Below are 17,500 nucleotides of genomic sequence, written 5' to 3'. Positions count from 1 at the left end.
AGCTTGTGGCTGAAAAAAAGGTAAGTGAGTGAGTAGTTGGGTGGATGAGCGACAGTGAATGAGTGAGTAATATAGTGAGTTAGTGGTTGGAAGGATGGGTGAGTGAGTGAGTGAGTGAGTGAGTGAGAATTAGTGGGTGAGTGGGATGAGTGAATGAGTAATATTGTGAGTTAGTGGTTGGGTGTTACGTGTGTGTGTGTGTGTGTGTGTGTGTGTGTGTGTGTGTGTGTGTGTGTGTGTGTGTGTGTGTGTGTGTGTGTGTGTGTGTGTGAGTGAGAGAGGAGCACTGTGACAAAAATATTTCTAAATCAGATGATACTGAGATGAGAGTGGGAGGATGCGTGCGTGCGTGCGTGAGTGAGTGAATGAATGAGTGAGTGAATGAACGATAGAGAAGAGACAGAGAGTGCTAAGTATCATTCATAATAAGCTGATACAGGAAGTGAACGAAAGTGAATGAGAAAAACAGCGAGAATGAGTGAGAGTGACAGAAAGATGATAGATTAGTTAATAAAATATTCACAAAAAAAAAAAAACAATGAAAGAAAGAAAATACATACATATACACACACACGCATCTATACGTATATATCTGACATTCTATAGTCAGCTGACCCAAATTTTTTTTTTATCATTTTTCCCTCCTTTTTTTCTGTATCAAATTAATTTACTGAGAGTGAAAGTGAGAGAGAAAAAGGGAGCGTGGGAGAGAGAGAGAGAGAGAGAGAGAGAGAGAGAGAGAGAGAGAGAGAGAGAGAGAGAGAGAGAGAGAGAGAGAGAGAGAGAGAGAAGGGTACGAGCATGGTACTTGTTCTTCTTGATCAACCCGTGTGTAATACAAGCCAGAGAGAGAGAGAGAGAGAGAGAGAGAGAGAGAGAGAGAGAGAGAGAGAGAGAGAGAGAGAGAGAGAGAGAGAGAGAGAGAGAGAGAGAGAGAGAGAGAGAGAGAGAGTGTCTGCGTGTGTAGGAGGGATTGTGCATGAAAAATACGAGCCTGGCGTGGAGGCGAGGTACGTACAGCCATCAGGCACAGAGGTGGGCTGAGGTGGATGGAACTATGAACTATGGACAGGAGGAGGAGGAGGAGGAGGAGGAGGAGGAGGAGGAGGAGGAGGAGGAGGAGGAAGAGGAGGAGGAGGAGCAAAACCATCAACAGTAAATACTACTACTATTTCTGCTACTTTTCTTGCTCCTCCTCCTCCTCCTCCTCCTCTACTACTACTACTACTACTACTACTACTACTACTACTACTACTACTACTATTACAAAAATCACTGACAATAATCACATAGTGTACACCAATAACAATAACAGTACTGATGACTGCAGGCACGCCCTCAGGCACGCACTTACACACACACACACACACACACACACACACACACACAAAAGCATAACATAATCCCTTTAAAGATGCCATGCGTGTGAATCAATAACAGAGTGACCCTCAAAGTTATATGCAACACACACACACACACACACACACACACACACACACACACACACACACACACACACCTTTACAATCCCTTTAAGAGCCAAAAGAAGAACTCGCATATGAGAATCAATAACACACACGTAAGGTTACGAGTCATTCTGTCCAGGAGTGTGTGTGTGTTTGTGTGTGTGTCGAGTGTCCTCCGTGAGCCGGGACATACCAGATGCTAATCAGAAGGAAGAGGAGGAGGAGGAGGAGGAGGAGGAGGGAAATACCGTAGTGAGAGACACAGATTGCAAGAGAGACAGGTGGGTTAATTAGCCAACAGACAGGTGACTTGATGGAATAACAGAGAGAGAGAGAGAGAGAGAGAGAGAGAGAGAGAGAGAGAGAGAGAGAGAGGCTGTTGTTCCTCTATTCATCTTTTTAACCTACGGATCTCACTCTTCGTCTCTCACTCACTCACTCACTCATCCACTCATCCCAGCCTCTTACCTTCCCCCTCATCCCTTCACTGAATTACTTACTCTATATCTTTACCCATCAACCTTCACCCCCATCCTTTCACCCGTTAGCCCACCCCTCATTCCCCCAGTCAGCTTCAGATCCCATTAGTTCATCCTTTCAATCACCCTTTACTCACCTTTTTAATTCCCAAGCCCTGTCAGTTCACCCATTACTCATGCCACTTCACTCACGTCCTTAACCCCAACTCTCATAAGGTCACCCCTTCCTTCACCCGTCACTCACCCCCATCAATTCCATGTCTTTTCAGTTCACCCATTCCTCCACGCCTTACTGACCCTTTACTCACCCCTTTGTCACCATCAGTTCACCCCTTTCCTCCGCCGTCACTCACCCCATGAGCTCGAAGGTGATGCACAAGTGGTTTCGGAAGTAGAAGTAGTCAAGCATGTGGATCACGTTGTGGTGCTGATCCAGGTCCCGCCGCCTCAAGTGGTCCAGAATCTTGACCTCCACGAGCGCCTGGTGATGGAACCTCTTCTTGTTCCTGGCGGGGAGGGAAGGGCGTGAGTTGTGTGGTGATACTGAGATGGGGATGCAAGAAGGGATCTGGTAGTGGTGGTGATGTCTAAGAGGAAGGAAGAAAGGAGGGAGGGAAGGAAGAATTGTGATGTTGAAAATGTGATGTCACTGATGCGGGGAAGTAAGAAGGGAGCTGGTGGTGGTGGTGGTGGTGGTAGTGTCTAAGAAAAATGAAGAAGGGCAGTGAGAAGAAAAGAATGTGCGAAAAAGTGGGAGGGAGAAAAGGAGGAAGGAGAGAAGCAAGAAGGGAGGTACTGGTGATGCTGATGCCTAAGAGGGAGGAATAGAGGCAGGAGGGAAGGAAAAGAAGCGTGATGTTAAGAAGAGAGGTAAGGGAGAGCCGTGTGATGTTACGAAGACAGGGAAGGAAGGAGAGGAAGGATGAAGAGAGGGAAGGGAACGGTGATATGTGGGATAATGTCACTTATCTATACCGCATTAATATTCTTCTCTTATAACGGCAAATATAATAAAGTGCTTCAGTATTTTAAGTGTTTGAGGGAAGAAGAGGAATGAAGAAAAGAAGGAAGGGAAGAAAAAATATTGTGTAATGTGAGGAAAGGAAGGAGGGGGGAAGGAAGAAAAATGAGGAATGGAGAAAGAAATTATTGTCATGTTCAAAAAGGAGGAAGATGGAATTGATAATGATACTGATATGAGGGAGGAAAGAGAAAACGAGGAATGGAAGAAGAAAACGAGAGAGAAAAGAGTGAAAATTATTGGTGTTGATGATATAAGAGAAGGAAAGAACTAGAGAAAGAAAGCAGGGAGGAAGAGAAGGAGGAAAGAGAGGAAACTGATGATGATGTTGATGATGATGAGAGAGATAGAAAGAAAGAGAAGAAAAGACAGAATTGTTGGTGTTGATATGAAGAAAGGGAGGAAGAGAGGGAGGAAGGGAGGGAGGGAGGGAGGGAGGGAAGGAATAGTGATACCAGGGAGAGAGTGAGTAAGGGAAGGGGAGGGGGAGGGAAATATGGAGCTGTTAGTAATGAAAAGGGAGAAGAGAAGGAAAAAAAAATGTGATGGAGGGAAGATGGAGTCAAAAAGAAGGAAACGGAGGGGAAATGGAATAGGTGAGAGAAGGAAAGAGAATATGGAGAAAAGGAAATGAGGAGGATGAAAGACTGGGAGGAGGATATGAAAACGAAAAGAGGAAGAGGGAAGGCGGGGAAAGGAAATGAGGGAAAAGAAGGAAGGAAAAGGATGGTTTCTCGTTCTGTAAGGAGAAAGAGGAATATAAGGAGGAGGAGGAGGAGGAGGAGGAGGAGGAGGAGGAGGGAAGCGATGAGGTTTTCGCCATTGGAAGCAAAAGAGAAGGATGGGAAGGAAGGAAAGAAGGAAGAGAGGGAGGGAAGGAGGGAGGGAGGGAGGGAGGGAGGGAAGGAGGGAAAGGGAGAGAAGTAGGGCAAAATATTGGCTGCCTGGGTCTCTCTCTCTCTCTCTCTCTCTCTCTCTCTCTCTCTCTCTCTCTCTCTCTCTCACCCGCGGCAAGGATTGTGAATGAGAGAGAGAGAGAGAGAGAGAGAGAGAGAGAGAGAGAGAGAGAGAGAGAGAGAGAGAGAGAGAGAGAGAGAGAGAGAGAGCGCAGATATACTGCCGTGTGTGTGTGTGTGGGGGGGTGGAGGGGGGGCGTCTACATGATAAGAGGTTATTAGGATAGATGTGTGTGTGTGTGTGTGTGTGTGTGTGTGTGTGTGTGTGTGTGTGTGTGTGTGTGTGTGTGTGTGTGTGTGTAGGGTCGAGAAGGAGGATGAGATTGGATATAGGCCTTTAGAGCGGACGACGACGAGGAGGAGGAGGAGGAGGAGGAGGAGGAGGAGGAGGAGGAGGAGGAGGAGGAGGAGGAGGGCTATGTAGGTGAGGAAAATAACAGCACAAGTAGGTCAGGAATGTGAAGGGAAGAAAAGAGGAGGAGGAAGGGAAGAGAAGGGAAGGAAGAAAAAATGAGAAATGAAGGAGGAGAAGAAGAGGAGGAGGAGGAGGAGGTGGAGATAAAAAACAACACTAGGCAAAGTAAAGGAAGATGGACATGGATGAGAGAGAGAGAGAGAGAGAGAGAGAGAGAGAGAGAGAGAGAGAGAGAGAGAGAGAGAGAGAGAGAGAGAGAGAGAGAGAGAGAGAGCAGGTACAAAAAAATACTGCTGATTCAAAACTGCTGATGAATGGAGGGAGGGAGGGAGGGAGGGAGGGAGGGAAGAAAATATTGACTCCCGTTGTGGATGGGAGTAGGGCGGGAGGAGGAGCGAGAAGAGGGGAGAGAGGAGGAGTGAGAGGAGGAGCGAGAAGAGGAGGCGAGAGGAGGGACGAGTGGAAGGGCGACAGTGAGGCGAGGAATGGAGATGAGTAGGAGAGAGAGAGAGAGAGAGAGAGAGAGAGAGAGAGAGAGAGAGAGAGAGAGAGAGAGAGAGAGAGAGAGAGAGAGGAGTTGTTCTCTTCAGGCAAATTGCGAGGATAGGAGAAAGAGAGGAGGGAGGGGAGAGAGGGGAGAGGGAAACAGGTGAGCGCAGGTGCTTCGCTTAGAGTGAGAGGGGATATTGCAAACAAGAAGGGAAATTATGCCGTGGCTCCTGCATTTTAGGACCAGAGTGAGGCAGGACGAGATGAGAGGGTTTGCAGCTCAACATTTAAGCAAGGACTGCCTCCCACCCTTTACTCTGCCATGCCCGCCTACACACAGCTCACTAATAAGAGGAATAGCTCAGGTACTCTGGTTACAAATGAACATTGTGTGTTGGTACCCTTCTTCTTGCTGCCTCCCTCCCTCTACTCTGCCCTGCCTGCCTACACACAGCTCACTAATAAGAAGAACAGCTTAGGTACCCTGATTACAAATGAACAGTGTGTATTGGAACAGTCGCAGCCAGAAGTCTTGTAACCTGACTCTCTCACTTCCGCTGCGTTTAGTGTGTTCCTTCAGTCTTACGTCCTCTGATCTCCTTGGAACCATTCACTTCTCAGGTTTTGTGAGGCGACATGCAGGCAGCACATCAGAAGACTTACGATGGAGATGAAACGGTTAAATTAGTGGGAAAGAATACAAGTGAACAAACTTTTGGCAGTGACTGTACCTGTTCTTGCAGCTACCATCTCTATCCTCTGCCCTTCTCACCTACACACACTTCACTAATGAGAAGATAAATTCAGGTACTCTGGTTATAAATGAACAGTGAGCATTGGTAACTGAACAGGAGGTGGAGGAGAGGAAGAGGGAATATATAGAGGGATATACAAAGGAAGACCAAACAGCAACAGATCTTGATATCTTTACCAGGTCATCGGGGTAACTATTCTGTACTAAATGTTATAAGTAGAAGAGACAGGATAGTACAACAGAGGAGGAGGAAGAGGAGGATGAGGATGAGAATGAGGAGGAGGAGGAGGATGATGATGAAGAGGAGGAGGAAGAGGAGGAGGAGAAAAAGCTGCAGAAGAAGAAGAAGAAGAAGAAGAAGAAGAAGAAGAAGAAGAAGAAGAAGAAGAAGAAGAAGAAGAAGAAGAAGAAGAAGAAGAAGAAGAAGACGTGGTATGGTCAATAGGAAGGTTGTACTACAGGAGGGGGGAGGGGGGAGCTTTTTGTAAACAGAGGCCGTAACTGAGTCTTTTCCATTCCTTTATCAACCCCTGGGGTCTCTCTCTCTCTCTCTCTCTCTCTCTCTCTCTCTCTCTCTCTCTCTCTCTCTCTCTCTCTCTCTCTCTCTCTCTCTCTCTCTCTCTCTCTCTTCATGTAAGAAAGGAACAAAACAATAGGCTACTGTGAGTGTTTTTGTCAGAGAGAGAGAGAGAGAGAGAGAGAGAGAGAGAGAGAGAGAGAGAGAGAGAGAGAGAGAGAGAGAGAGAGAGAGAGAGAGAGAGAGAGAGAGAGAGAGAGGTGACCTTTATATCCGATGGAAAATGAAAAATCCTGTGAGAGGGAGAGAGAGGGGAAAGAGGGGGAGAGAGAGGGGAAAGAGGGGAAGAGAAGGGAGGAGGGGGAGAGTGGATGGGGTAGGTCAGGAAAATCACTTGTCAGATTTGTGTAGCAAGAGAGGAGGAAGAGGAGGAGGAAGAGGAGGAAGAGGAGGAGGAGAGATGAAGGGGAATGAGGCTTGGAAGGTGGATAAGGAAGAGAGGATGAAGGGATAAGGCGAAGGAAATAAAGAACAAAGGAAGCAAAGGAAAAAGAAGGAAGAGGAGGAAGAAGAGGATAAAGAGGAGGGAGAGGAGGGGGAGGCAGGAGGAATGAGTGTTGGGGAGAAGGACAAGGGAAAGGCATGGGAGGAATGTCCAACGTGGGGAGGGGAGAGGAAAGGGAGATGGATAGAGAGGAGGAGAGGAAGGGAGGAGAAAAGAGGGGTGGCAGGAGAGAGAGAGAGAGAGAGAGAGAGAGAGAGAGAGAGAGAGAGAGAGAGAGAGAGAGAGAGAGAGAGAGAGAAAGGACAAAGGAAGGGAAGAAGGGAGGCGTGCAGGGAAGAGGAGAGGACAGGAGAGGAGAGGGAATGGGAAGGGAAGGGAAGGGGAGAAGGGAGGGGAGGGGGAAAAGGGAGATGATTCGGGAAACAATACAGGAAGGGAGAGGGAGAGGCAGGGGAGAGGCGGAGGCAGAGAGAGAGAGAGAGAGAGAGAGAGAGAGAGAGAGAGAGAGAGAGAGAGAGAGAGAGAGAGAGAGAGAGAGAGAGAGAGAGAGAGAGAGAGAGAGAAAAGAAGGGGAAGCAGGGAGAGACAGGGGAGAGGAGGGGATAGAGAGAGGGAAAATTGGATTATGACGAACGTAAATGAAATGCGCGGCCAGGAAAGAAAGAAAGGGAAAAAAAGAAAGGAAAAAAAGAGGATAATGAAAAATGCAGAAAGGAAAAAAATGCAGGGAAATGGTGAATAAAGTCGAGGCGTGGGATGTCTACTGCTATTATTATTATTATTATTATTATTATTATTATTATTATTATTATTATTATTATCACTGAAATAGCTCTCTGCAGTAAGGAAAAACATTGCCTGAGAGAGAGAGAGAGAGAGAGAGAGAGAGAGAGAGAGAGAGAGAGAGAGAGAGAGAGAGAGAGAGAGTCGTAAAGAGATACGAGAAAGGACAAAGAGGAAACTGGAAACCCTCTCTTTTAAGTATTTTTCAAAATCTATTTTCTACAGAGATACAAAGCATGAGGTCTTGTCTTACGTAATTAGTAGTAGTAGTAGTATTAGTAGTAGTAGTAGTAGTAGCTATTATTATTGCTATCCTTGTTCATTACTATTTACAAGTTTCCAGTTTTCTAACACACACACCCACCCACCCACACACACCCACCCACACACACACACACACACACACACACACATCAGCTACAAGACCAAACCAAAGCAAGACCCCAACCACAAGCAAGACCAAGACCAGCTCCTCAGCCCAGCCCAGCCCAGCCACTACCCTTGTTCCTCGCCCTAAGGCACGTGGCAGAGGGAGAGGTAACGAGGAAATGAATTTTTTCCCTCCTGTAAAGAACATACACGAACCCTTAAGAGGACTGTGAAGGGCTGTGTACGGAGGAGGAGGAGGAGGAGGAGGAGGAGGAGGAGGCGAGGAAATGTGGGGAACTGTTGGTGAGCTCTGAGGCGTGAGGGAAGAGAAGAGGAGAAGGAGGACGAAGATGAGGAGAGTGAGGGCGGTGAGTGGCCTGGAGACTCGCCAATGAGAGGCTGAGATGAAGGCACTGAGAGAGAGAGAGAGAGAGAGAGAGAGAGAGAGAGAGAGAGAGAGAGAGAGAGAGAGAGAGAGAGAGAGAGAGAGAGAAATACATCATGTTGCTATGCAGTTGAGAAGTAGGATTTTACAGAAAAGATCTCCTTCTCCTCCTCCTCCTCCTCTTCTTCCTCCTCCTCGTCCTCCTCCTCTTCCACTCACTTCTTTTTGTTCCTTCGTGTAAATCTACTGGCATTGTACTGAATCTTCCACTTCTCTATAGCACCTCAAGTGAATAAGAAAAAAATGTTGGAGGAGGGAAGAGGAGGGAAGAGGATGGAAGGGAAGGGAAGGGAAGGGAAGAGGAAAGGAAGGAAAGCTCTCTTCAGCTTCATTAATCCAAGAGGGAAAATCACACAGGATGAAGAGAAGGAGGCAGTGAGGGAAGGGAGAGAGAGAGAGAGAGAGAGAGAGAGAGAGAGAGAGAGAGAGAGAGAGAGAGAGAGAGAGAGAGAGAGAGAGAGAGAGAGAGAGAGAGAGAGAGAGAGAGGGCGAGTTTTGGAAAGGATTAGTGCCAGGCTTCTGAGAATAGCCTGCGTAAATTTGGAAAGGATTATCTGAATATGCCTTTATTATTCTATCTATGCACTAGTAATCCTTCTATCTATTAACCACACACACACACACACACACACACACACACACACACACACACACACACACACACACACAGTACAGGAAGCAGCAGCAGCGGCGGGCGGGTCGGGATGTTCAAGGCGAGAGAAACTTTCTTCCTTTTTCTCTTTGTCGCCTTGCCTCTCCTCTCCTCCTTAAGTTCCGAGAGACTAATGATTTTCTTTACTCTCTCTCTCTCTCTCTCTCTCTCTCTCTCTCTCTCTCTCTCTCTCTCTCTCTCTCTCTCTCTCTCTCTCTCTCTCACTATCCTTCAGGACTCAACTAAAGTTCTAAGAGGCTAATGATCTCTCTCTCTCTCTCTCTCTCTCTCTCTCTCTCTCTCTCTCTCTCTCTCTCTCTCTCTCTCTCTCTCTCTCTCAGTAGGCATGTTTTATTAATGGACTGCCACGTGTAGGCCTGATGGCTTCTTGCAGTTTCCCCATCTTTTCTGATATTCTTACGTTCTTTTCCCTCTCATTCACCTGACGCTCTCTCTCTCTCTCTCTCTCTCTCTCTCTCTCTCTCTCTCTCTCTCTCTCTCTCTCTCTCTCTCTCTCTCTCTCTCACCTGATGATCTTGATGGCTACGTGGTCGCCTGTCTTGTGGTCGATAGCGCGAATCACCTGGCCGAAGGAACCTTTCCCGATCACTTCCAGGATCTCGTAGCGGTAACTGATGTGGTCATGCATCACCTGCGGGGAGGAGAGAAGGGCGTGAGGGCGTGACGGTGTGAAGGCTGGGGCAGACAGTGGGCGGGAGGGTGGGATGAAGTGGTGTTTAGGAAATTAAATGGGGATGGGAACGTGGGTGATGGTTGTGTTGTGATAGGGATGAGGTGATGGGGAAGAGAGGAGATGAAGTGATGGGTGATGTGATGGGAATGTGATAGGGCGAGGGAGGTGATGGGTCTAGATTGGGGTATGAAGAAAGTGAGGGAGATGAGGGGACGGTGATGTGTCTTGGAAGGTAAGGGTATGAACGGGTGAAGGTGAGGGGGAATAGTGGGGATGAGGGAGCGGTTAATGGGTCTGAGGAAGGGAAATGTGAACTAATGGAGGTTGTCTGAAGGGGAAGGGGTGTGATGGGAGTGATGGAAGTGGAGGTTAGTGGGTGAAGGGAGAATATTAAGATCGTGTAGGGAGGAGGAGGGGGAAGGAAGAGGAGCAAAGAATGAGAAAAAAAAAGTATATTATTTAAATCTAGATACATGAAATAGACAAACTAGAAACGACACACGTCATTTTAGCTTTTCTCACTTACAGGAGAAGGAAGACGAGAAAAAAAGAAAAAAAAAAAGGAAGAAGTAAAGAAAAACAGATATATTACTTAAATCATGACAGAACTGACAAAATATAGATATTCAAACAAACCAGGCGACTTAGCCCCTCCCATTCACATCTTTCCACCTACATGATTGGCTAACTAGAAGCACAAGCCCCGCCCTTTCCTTCCCAGCGCGGTACGTGAGTGGCTGGCGAGGTGCGGGTGGGTACATTTGATACGTCACGGCTGAATGGAACGAGGGCGAGGAATGACGAGGAGGGAGGAAGGAAAGCAGAGGGGAAGAGGAAGCTATACTAATTACTCTGGCAGTGCAATAGAGGTTTATCTTAGTGTAATAGCGTAATTGGGACTGACAGGTCTGTGTTATTGCTATGGATCAGTGAAGCAATTGAAACCTCTCTCTCTCATCGCCGCAATATTACATCTCTTGGTATTTTCCGCCGCTACTTTTACGTTAACTGCTCTTCTGATCTTGCTAACTATGTGACTCTCCTCTTCCTGCGGCCTCGATACACAAGACTCTATAATTTCTCTCACTCCTATTCTGTCCATCTCTTTAATCCAAAATTTAATCAGCATTCTTAATCATACATCTTTTTTTCTGGTAAACTCAGGAACTCCCTGCCTGCTTCTGTATTTCCTCTTCCCCATGGCTTGAACTCTTTCATGAGGGAGGTTTCAAGACGCTTATCCTCAAATTTTTAACGATCGGTTTTTTGACTTTGTTTGGGGACTGGCACCTCAGTGGGCCTTTTTTTCTTCTTCTAATCCTGTTGCCCTTGGTCGATGCCCCTTCTACATAAAAAAAAAAAAAACAGAGAAGGGAACAAGACGAGAGATTCAGGACTGGAGGGAACGAGTTGAGATCTGTGTCATCGTTAGTGGTGGTCTGTCTTTATCACTGTCCTTCCTCTCTCACTCCAGTCTTCGTGTTTTTGAATGAGAGGGGAAGGGAGGAAGAAGAACAGGAGGAAGAGTAAAGATGGTAAGGAGGAAGAGTAAAGGTGTGAGTGAAGGAAAACAGAATGTGAGAGGAAAGGGGGAGAGAAGAAAAAGAGTGGTTGGTTGTGGTAGAGGGAGGATGAGAGAGTGAGGATGACGATGAGGAGGAGGAGGAGGAACGGGGGAAATGTAGGGGGTATCCAAGAGGAAAATAGAAGGTAGGTCATGTGGAAAGGAAGGAAAATGGTGGAGAAATGGAACAGGTGAGGAGATAGATAGATAGATAGGTAGATAGATAGATAGATAGATAGAGAGAGAGAGAGAGAGAGAGAGAGAGAGAGAGAGAGAGAGAGAGAGAGAGAGAGAGAGAGAGAGAGAGAGAGAGAGAGGGAGAGAGGGCGAAAGTATTGTAAATTAAATCCAGGGGGAAACTTTATCTACCGTAGTAAAAGTGGAAAAAATGAAAACAAACAAGGAAAACCTATGAATCTTGAGCAAAGAAGAGGAGGAGGAGGAGGAGGAGGAGGAGGAGGAGGAGGAGGAGGAGAAGTGAGAGAGGGTCAGTAAAGGAGGTATTGTGTTAGGAAGAGTGGAGGGAGAACAGTGGTGAAGAAAACAGAGAGAGAGAGAGAGAGAGAGAGAGAGAGAGAGAGAGAGAGAGAGAGAGAGAGAGAGAGAGAGAGAGAGAGAGAGAGAGAGAGAGAGAGAGGAGGGGCGAACACGTGATTGGTTGGGACGCTGGGATGGAAGCAATGTCTCCTCCAATCACAGCACAGATCGCGGGTTCTTGTCCCCCTCTCCTCCCTCTCCTTCCCGTCACCCTCCCTTGGTCCCAATAGAGTATTAAGAGCTATAATTATTGCAGTGGTGGAAAGCAACTTAAATAGCGTATGCCTGCCTCTCTCTCTCTCTCTCTCTCTCTCTCTCTCTCTCTCTCTCTCTCTCTCTCTCTCTCTCTCTCTCTCTCTCTGCATCTCATCTCTCGTCTTCACTCCTTTTCTTATCTTTTCTCTCTTTCTCTGATCTCAACTTCTTTACCTCCGAAAGAGAGAGAGAGAGAGAGAGAGAGAGAGAGAGAGAGAGAGAGAGAGAGAGAGAGAGAGAGAGAGAGAGAGAGAGAGCTCTATTTCGACGGTGTTGGATTGTTTTCCTGGAAACCTTTCCCCGTTTCCCATTCTATTTCTCTTATCTTTTTTTATTCAGTGAGAGTTCCTATAGCCTGTTTGGTAGGTGTGAGATTTGAGGAGAGATGGGGGGTGGCGGGGAAGAGGAAGAGGAGGAGGAGGAGGAGGACGAAGAAAAAGAGGCAAAGAAAGCGGGGAGAAGGAATAGGTGGTAGAGAAGGAAAAGCATGATAATGAGGAGTAGGATGAAGTGGAGGAGGAGGAGGATGAGAAGTAGGATGAAGATGAAGAGGAGGAGGAGGAGGAGGAGGAGGAGGAGGAGGAGGAGGAGGAGGAGGAGGTGTAGTATACGTAGAAATAGGCAGGAAATCCCAATCCTTTGCAGCTCTTGAGGGATTATGAAGGATGGCAAAGGATTACAAACACCAACAGACCTTGAGATCCTTGCTACACTGATTGTGATTGCTACACACCATCTCACTAGCGGGAGAGAACTGGCAGTACAGCAGAAGGCTCCTCCCCATCCATCCATCCCTCATGAAGCTTGCTGAGAGAAGCGATAACTTGTAGTATTGAAAAGGACGAGAAGGAAGAATGAGGGACAGAAAGATAGAAAGGATGGTACAGTAGAAGGCTCCTCACCACCCACTCATCCGGTACTATTTACTATTGACATGGACGAGAAGGAAGGAGGATAACGGATAGCACAGTAGAAGATTCCTCTCTACCCAGTCATCCCTCCACCTGAAGCCAGTTAGAAAAGAAACGATAATTTGTACTAAAAAGGGCGAGGAGAACGAGAACGGGGGCAAAGACCAGGAAGAAAAGAATACGAGTAATTTTCACTGCATACTCGTACATTCTCGTACGCACGAAGAGTAGGTGAAAGGAAAGCTCCGGCTCACGGTGACGTTACGTGCTTGAGTAGAGTTTTCCTTTCTTAACACTTTTACTCGAATTGTAAGAGTAGGACCGAGTTGCGTGGAGGAGGAGGAGGAGGAGGAGGAAGAGGCGTGAAGCGGTTAGTCAACAAGCTCAGCAGAAGGTCCCATTGTGGCGGCAGATGATAATGGCGCGTGAAGCAACAGGGAGGCCAAGCCGAGGGACTGTCTGGGAGGAAGGACGCCTTGGCACACTTGGCAGGGGGGTGTGTGTGTGTGTGTGTGTGTGTGTGTGTGTGTGTGTGTGTGTGTGTGTGTGTGTGTGTGTGTAGAATGCCCCGGCGGGAGGCTGTGGCCATCTCCCCATCTCCTTCAAGAAGCTAAAACCGTCCTCCTCTCCCCCACCTTCCCCCTCCAGTTCTCCCCCTCTCCCCGCCAGGTGGCCTCGGCGGGCGGCCATCACGCAGGTGTCGCTCCTGGAATACCTGACCTCCGCTAAAATATTTCCACAGGCACCGTCGTGAGGATGACCCAACCTGACCTTGTGACCCACAGCTTTGTAATTCTCTTTGTGGAAACGTTGACACGCTGCCTGCCTCTGTGCATGTGTGTGTGTGTGTGTGTGTGTGTGTGTGTGTGTGTGTGTGTGTGTGTGTGTGTGTGTGTGTGTGTGTGTGTGTGTGTGTGTGCTGTGACCCATTTCATTGGATGAGCTACTGTTCCTTCCCTCAGCCAGCCGCTGCTTGCTCTGTGTGACTGTACCGCTCAAATGTTTGCTGAGAGAAGTGATGATGCTGATGATGTTGAAGATGAAGGTGATGATGATGACGAATAGCCAGCAACCATCACACTGCATCTCTCTCTACCACGCAAATATCAACTCACTCTCCCACTAAGCAGTGCGAGAGTGAGAGTGAGGGAGAGTGATGGCGTGGTTAGTAGCGGTGCCCGGGAGGCGTAGCGGTGGGGGATGCACATGACCACTGATCACTGCGGCGACTTAGGTCTTTTGTTACCAGAGCACCAGTCAGCGAGGGCGCCATCTTGTAACTCACAACCTGCAGGCATTCTAAGCTTCTTGATATATTGTTCTCTCCAGAGCTCAACAAATTTGAACATTTACAAGTCATCTTCACTTACTCCATCCCGCAATCTATATTACTTTTATTACCTTCTTTAACCCTTTTAATGTTATGTTCTCTCAAGGGTAGAACATGACGGAACATTTATAAGTCATCTCGATGTAGTTCAGTCAACATTCATTAGGTTGATTACTGGACAAGACGACTAAGGACGAACCGGGGAGCGCTGGAGCCAGATCTATTTTTTTTTTTTATGATCTTTTGAAAGACATGTTTTTTTTTTCAGAGGCAAAAGACAACAAAACGTTCACAAGTCACCTCGATGCATTACAGTCAACATTCCTTTGTTATTACTGGGCAAGATAACTAAGAGCGCCTCTGAAGCCACTAGAAGTACAGGCTCCTAACGCAGGCACTCCCACCACTGTCCCGCTGTGGCCTGAGTCTCCTGAAGGTGTCCCGGGGCGGCTGATCCACGCCACTCCATGTCCGTCACGCGTCCAGTACGGGTCAGAGCCACCAGCTTCAAGTGAATTACTGGTGTGTGTGTGTGCGTGTGTGTAAAGGAAAGCTAGAATGTTGCAAAAGAGGTGGTGGTGGTGATAGTAGTAATGGTGGTAGTGGTAGTGACAATGGCGGTGGGAGTACGTTATGGTGAACCCGTTATTGTTATAATGGTGGGGGTGATAGTGATGATGGTGGTGGTGGTGGTAGTAGTAGCAGTAGAAGAAGAAGTAGTAGTAGTAGTAGTAACAGTAGTAGTAGTAGTAGTAATAGTAGTAGTGGTGGTGGTGGTGGCAGTGCTCAGGTCTGTAACTCCTGGGTGACTTGAGTACTCGGTGACCGCGAGACGTTGGGTCGAGAGAGACGCATAGAGGCAGGGAAAAAAAAAAAAAAAATACATGAAGAAGGGATGGTTGGGGGTGGGGGAAATAGAAAGGGAGGGGAGGAACTGGGGAGAGGAGGGAAGGGAGGGAAGGAGGAATGGAAAGAGGGAATAAAACTGCTATGAGACATGAAACTATTTTTTTGTGAAAGGGATAACGTGACACGTGAACTGGAATTGATCTCTCTCTCTCTCTCTCTCTCTCTCTCTCTCTCTCTCTCTCTCTCTTCCCTTTCCATTCAAACAAACGGTAACGAAAAAAAAAAACAGTTGAACACACACACCCACTAGCTCTCTCTCTCTCTCTCTCTCTCTCTCTCTCTCTCTCTCTCTCTTGACACGATACTGCTGTTCTGGAAACTGTCCAAGGAAGGAGTCGCAGGGAGGGAGGGAGGGAGGGAGGGAGGGAGGGAGGGAGGGAAGGAAGTAATATAGGATGAAGAGATGGTTGGGAGGAAAAAAAATCAAAGGAAGGGACGAAGGAGCGAAGGACAGGAAGGAAGGAAGGAAGGAATGGAGGGAGGTAGGAGAGAAAGATGGGGGGGAAGAGGAAGAGGAGAAGAGAGGGAGGAAAGTAGAGGAGATCGCGTAATAAACTGAGGGAAAATATGGCGAGGATTATAATGGCAGACATGTAACGCGCGGACACACACACACACACACACACACACACACACACACACACACACACACACACACAACACACACACACACACACACACACACACACACACACACACACAACAGACACACACACACACACAATGTACGGTTGAAAATAAAGAACACAACGCCAAGAGAAGAAGAAGAAGAAGAAGAAGAAGAAGAAGAAGAAGAAGAAGAAGAAGAAGAAGAAGAAGAAGAAGAAAACTTAGAATTTAAGAAAAAGGAAAGATATGAAAAAAAAGCAGAGAGAGAGAGAGAGAGAGAGAGAGAGAGAGAGAGAGAGAGAGAGAGAGAGAGAGAGAGAGAGAGAGAGAGAGAGAGAGAGAGAGAGAGAGAGAGAGAGAGAGAGAGAGAGAGAGAGAGAGAGAGGGAAGGTGGCCGGGAGGAAAAGTGGAGAAAGTTCAGGTGGAGGAATAAGTGGAGGAGATGTTGGAGGAAATTAAGCTCAGTTGGAGGGAAAAATGAACCGGAGGGAAGATGGAGGAAGGCCGATGAAGGGAAAGAAATGGTGGAGGAAAAGAAAAAAAGTTGAGGAAAAGCCAAGGGAGGGAATAAAGAGACGGAGACAGAAAAGACAATAAAAGTACAAGAGAGGAAGAATGAAAGGGAGAAAGGAATGAAAGATGAAAGGAAAAAGGAAGGAAGAAGAGAGAGAGAGAGAGAGAGAGAGAGAGGAGAGAGAGAGAGAGAGAGAGAGAAGAGAGAGAGAGAGAGAGAGAGAGAGAGATAGTCTACGTAATACTTTAGCACCCCAGGACAGTGCCGAGGAGTGCCAAATGAAGCGACCACGGCGGCACTGTTGCGAGTCAGTGTCAGGCGAGGGACTACTACAGGGACAGCAAGTCTTTAAATTCCACTGAAATATTTACTATGTGGGAATAATTACTGAAGTGGTGGTGGTGGTGGTGGTGGTGGTGGGGGCGGCGGCAGCGGTGGCGGTGAAAGAAGAAGATACATTTTGGGAAAGCAATTTACGATAATCAACTTAATTATCATTTGATCACTTCCACAACTTATTGATTGGGTGGCAAGGAGGAAGCGAGGAGAGGTCTGGAAGGAGGGGGAGAAGGAGGAAGAAGATCAAGAGGAGGATATGAAGGGAAGGGAAGGGAAGGGAAAGGAAGGGAAGGGAAGGGAAGGGAAGGAAGGAAGGCAGGAGGAGAGGATCGCTGGTGATAGAAATAGAAAAAAAAAGGCCATAAAACACATCAGTAACTCCTTCCCCAAACAAACACACACACACACACACACACACACACACACACACACAAACACACACACACACACACACACACACACACACACACACACATACAGACACACATTACGAAACCTAATCTTCTCTTTCCTCGACCCATTTCCAACTTTAAACACATGTCCTTGCAAACTCCTCCTCCTCCTCCTCCTCTTCTTCTTTTTCCCCCTTTCTCTCCTCTTCCTTCTCCCCCAATGTTTACCCTCGTTCCCCATTGCTATTACATTTCTCCTTTACTCTCTGCCTCTCGCCTCTCGCCTCACTTTCCCACTCCCCCCCTCCCCCACCAGGCATGCGGACCAACCACGGCGCCCTCCCGCCCAGCTTTAGTAATAGTTAATGTGGAAAAAAGTTCTGAAAAGTGAAAAGGGTTGCTATTTCTCCAGTTACTTTATTTCTGTCCTCTTTCACCTCCCTCCTTCCCCCATCCGCCTCTTTCGGTACACGGGGAGGTGTCTTCGTCTTTACTATCTTACATCCTTCACTTTAGATTTGATGGAATAGTTTATTAGTGAGAATCTCGTATGGGCCAACAGGTCTTCTGGTGCATAGTGTTCTTCCTTTGTGTT

At 47.3% G+C, this 17,500-nt stretch overlaps 1 protein-coding gene across 4 annotated transcripts in view; it reads right to left on the bottom strand.

Annotated features, from left to right (window-relative positions):
* LOC135103861 (dual specificity tyrosine-phosphorylation-regulated kinase 4-like) overlaps positions 1–17,500 on the bottom strand; it is a 62,679-nt gene that overhangs the window by 13,965 nt on the left and 31,214 nt on the right. For all 4 annotated transcript variants that reach the window (XM_064010751.1, XM_064010752.1, XM_064010754.1 and 1 more), the window contains 2 exons: positions 9,379–9,503; positions 2,299–2,451 (listed from right to left, as the gene is read on the bottom strand). In XM_064010751.1, the coding sequence (XP_063866821.1) occupies positions 2,299–2,451; positions 9,379–9,503 (278 nt within the window). The remainder of the gene's footprint in view (positions 1–2,298; positions 2,452–9,378; positions 9,504–17,500) is intronic.

Source organism: Scylla paramamosain, chromosome 9, assembly GCF_035594125.1.
Source record: "Scylla paramamosain isolate STU-SP2022 chromosome 9, ASM3559412v1, whole genome shotgun sequence".
NCBI lineage: Eukaryota > Metazoa > Arthropoda > Malacostraca > Decapoda > Portunidae > Scylla > Scylla paramamosain.
This window is presented reverse-complemented; position numbering and strand designations above follow the sequence as displayed.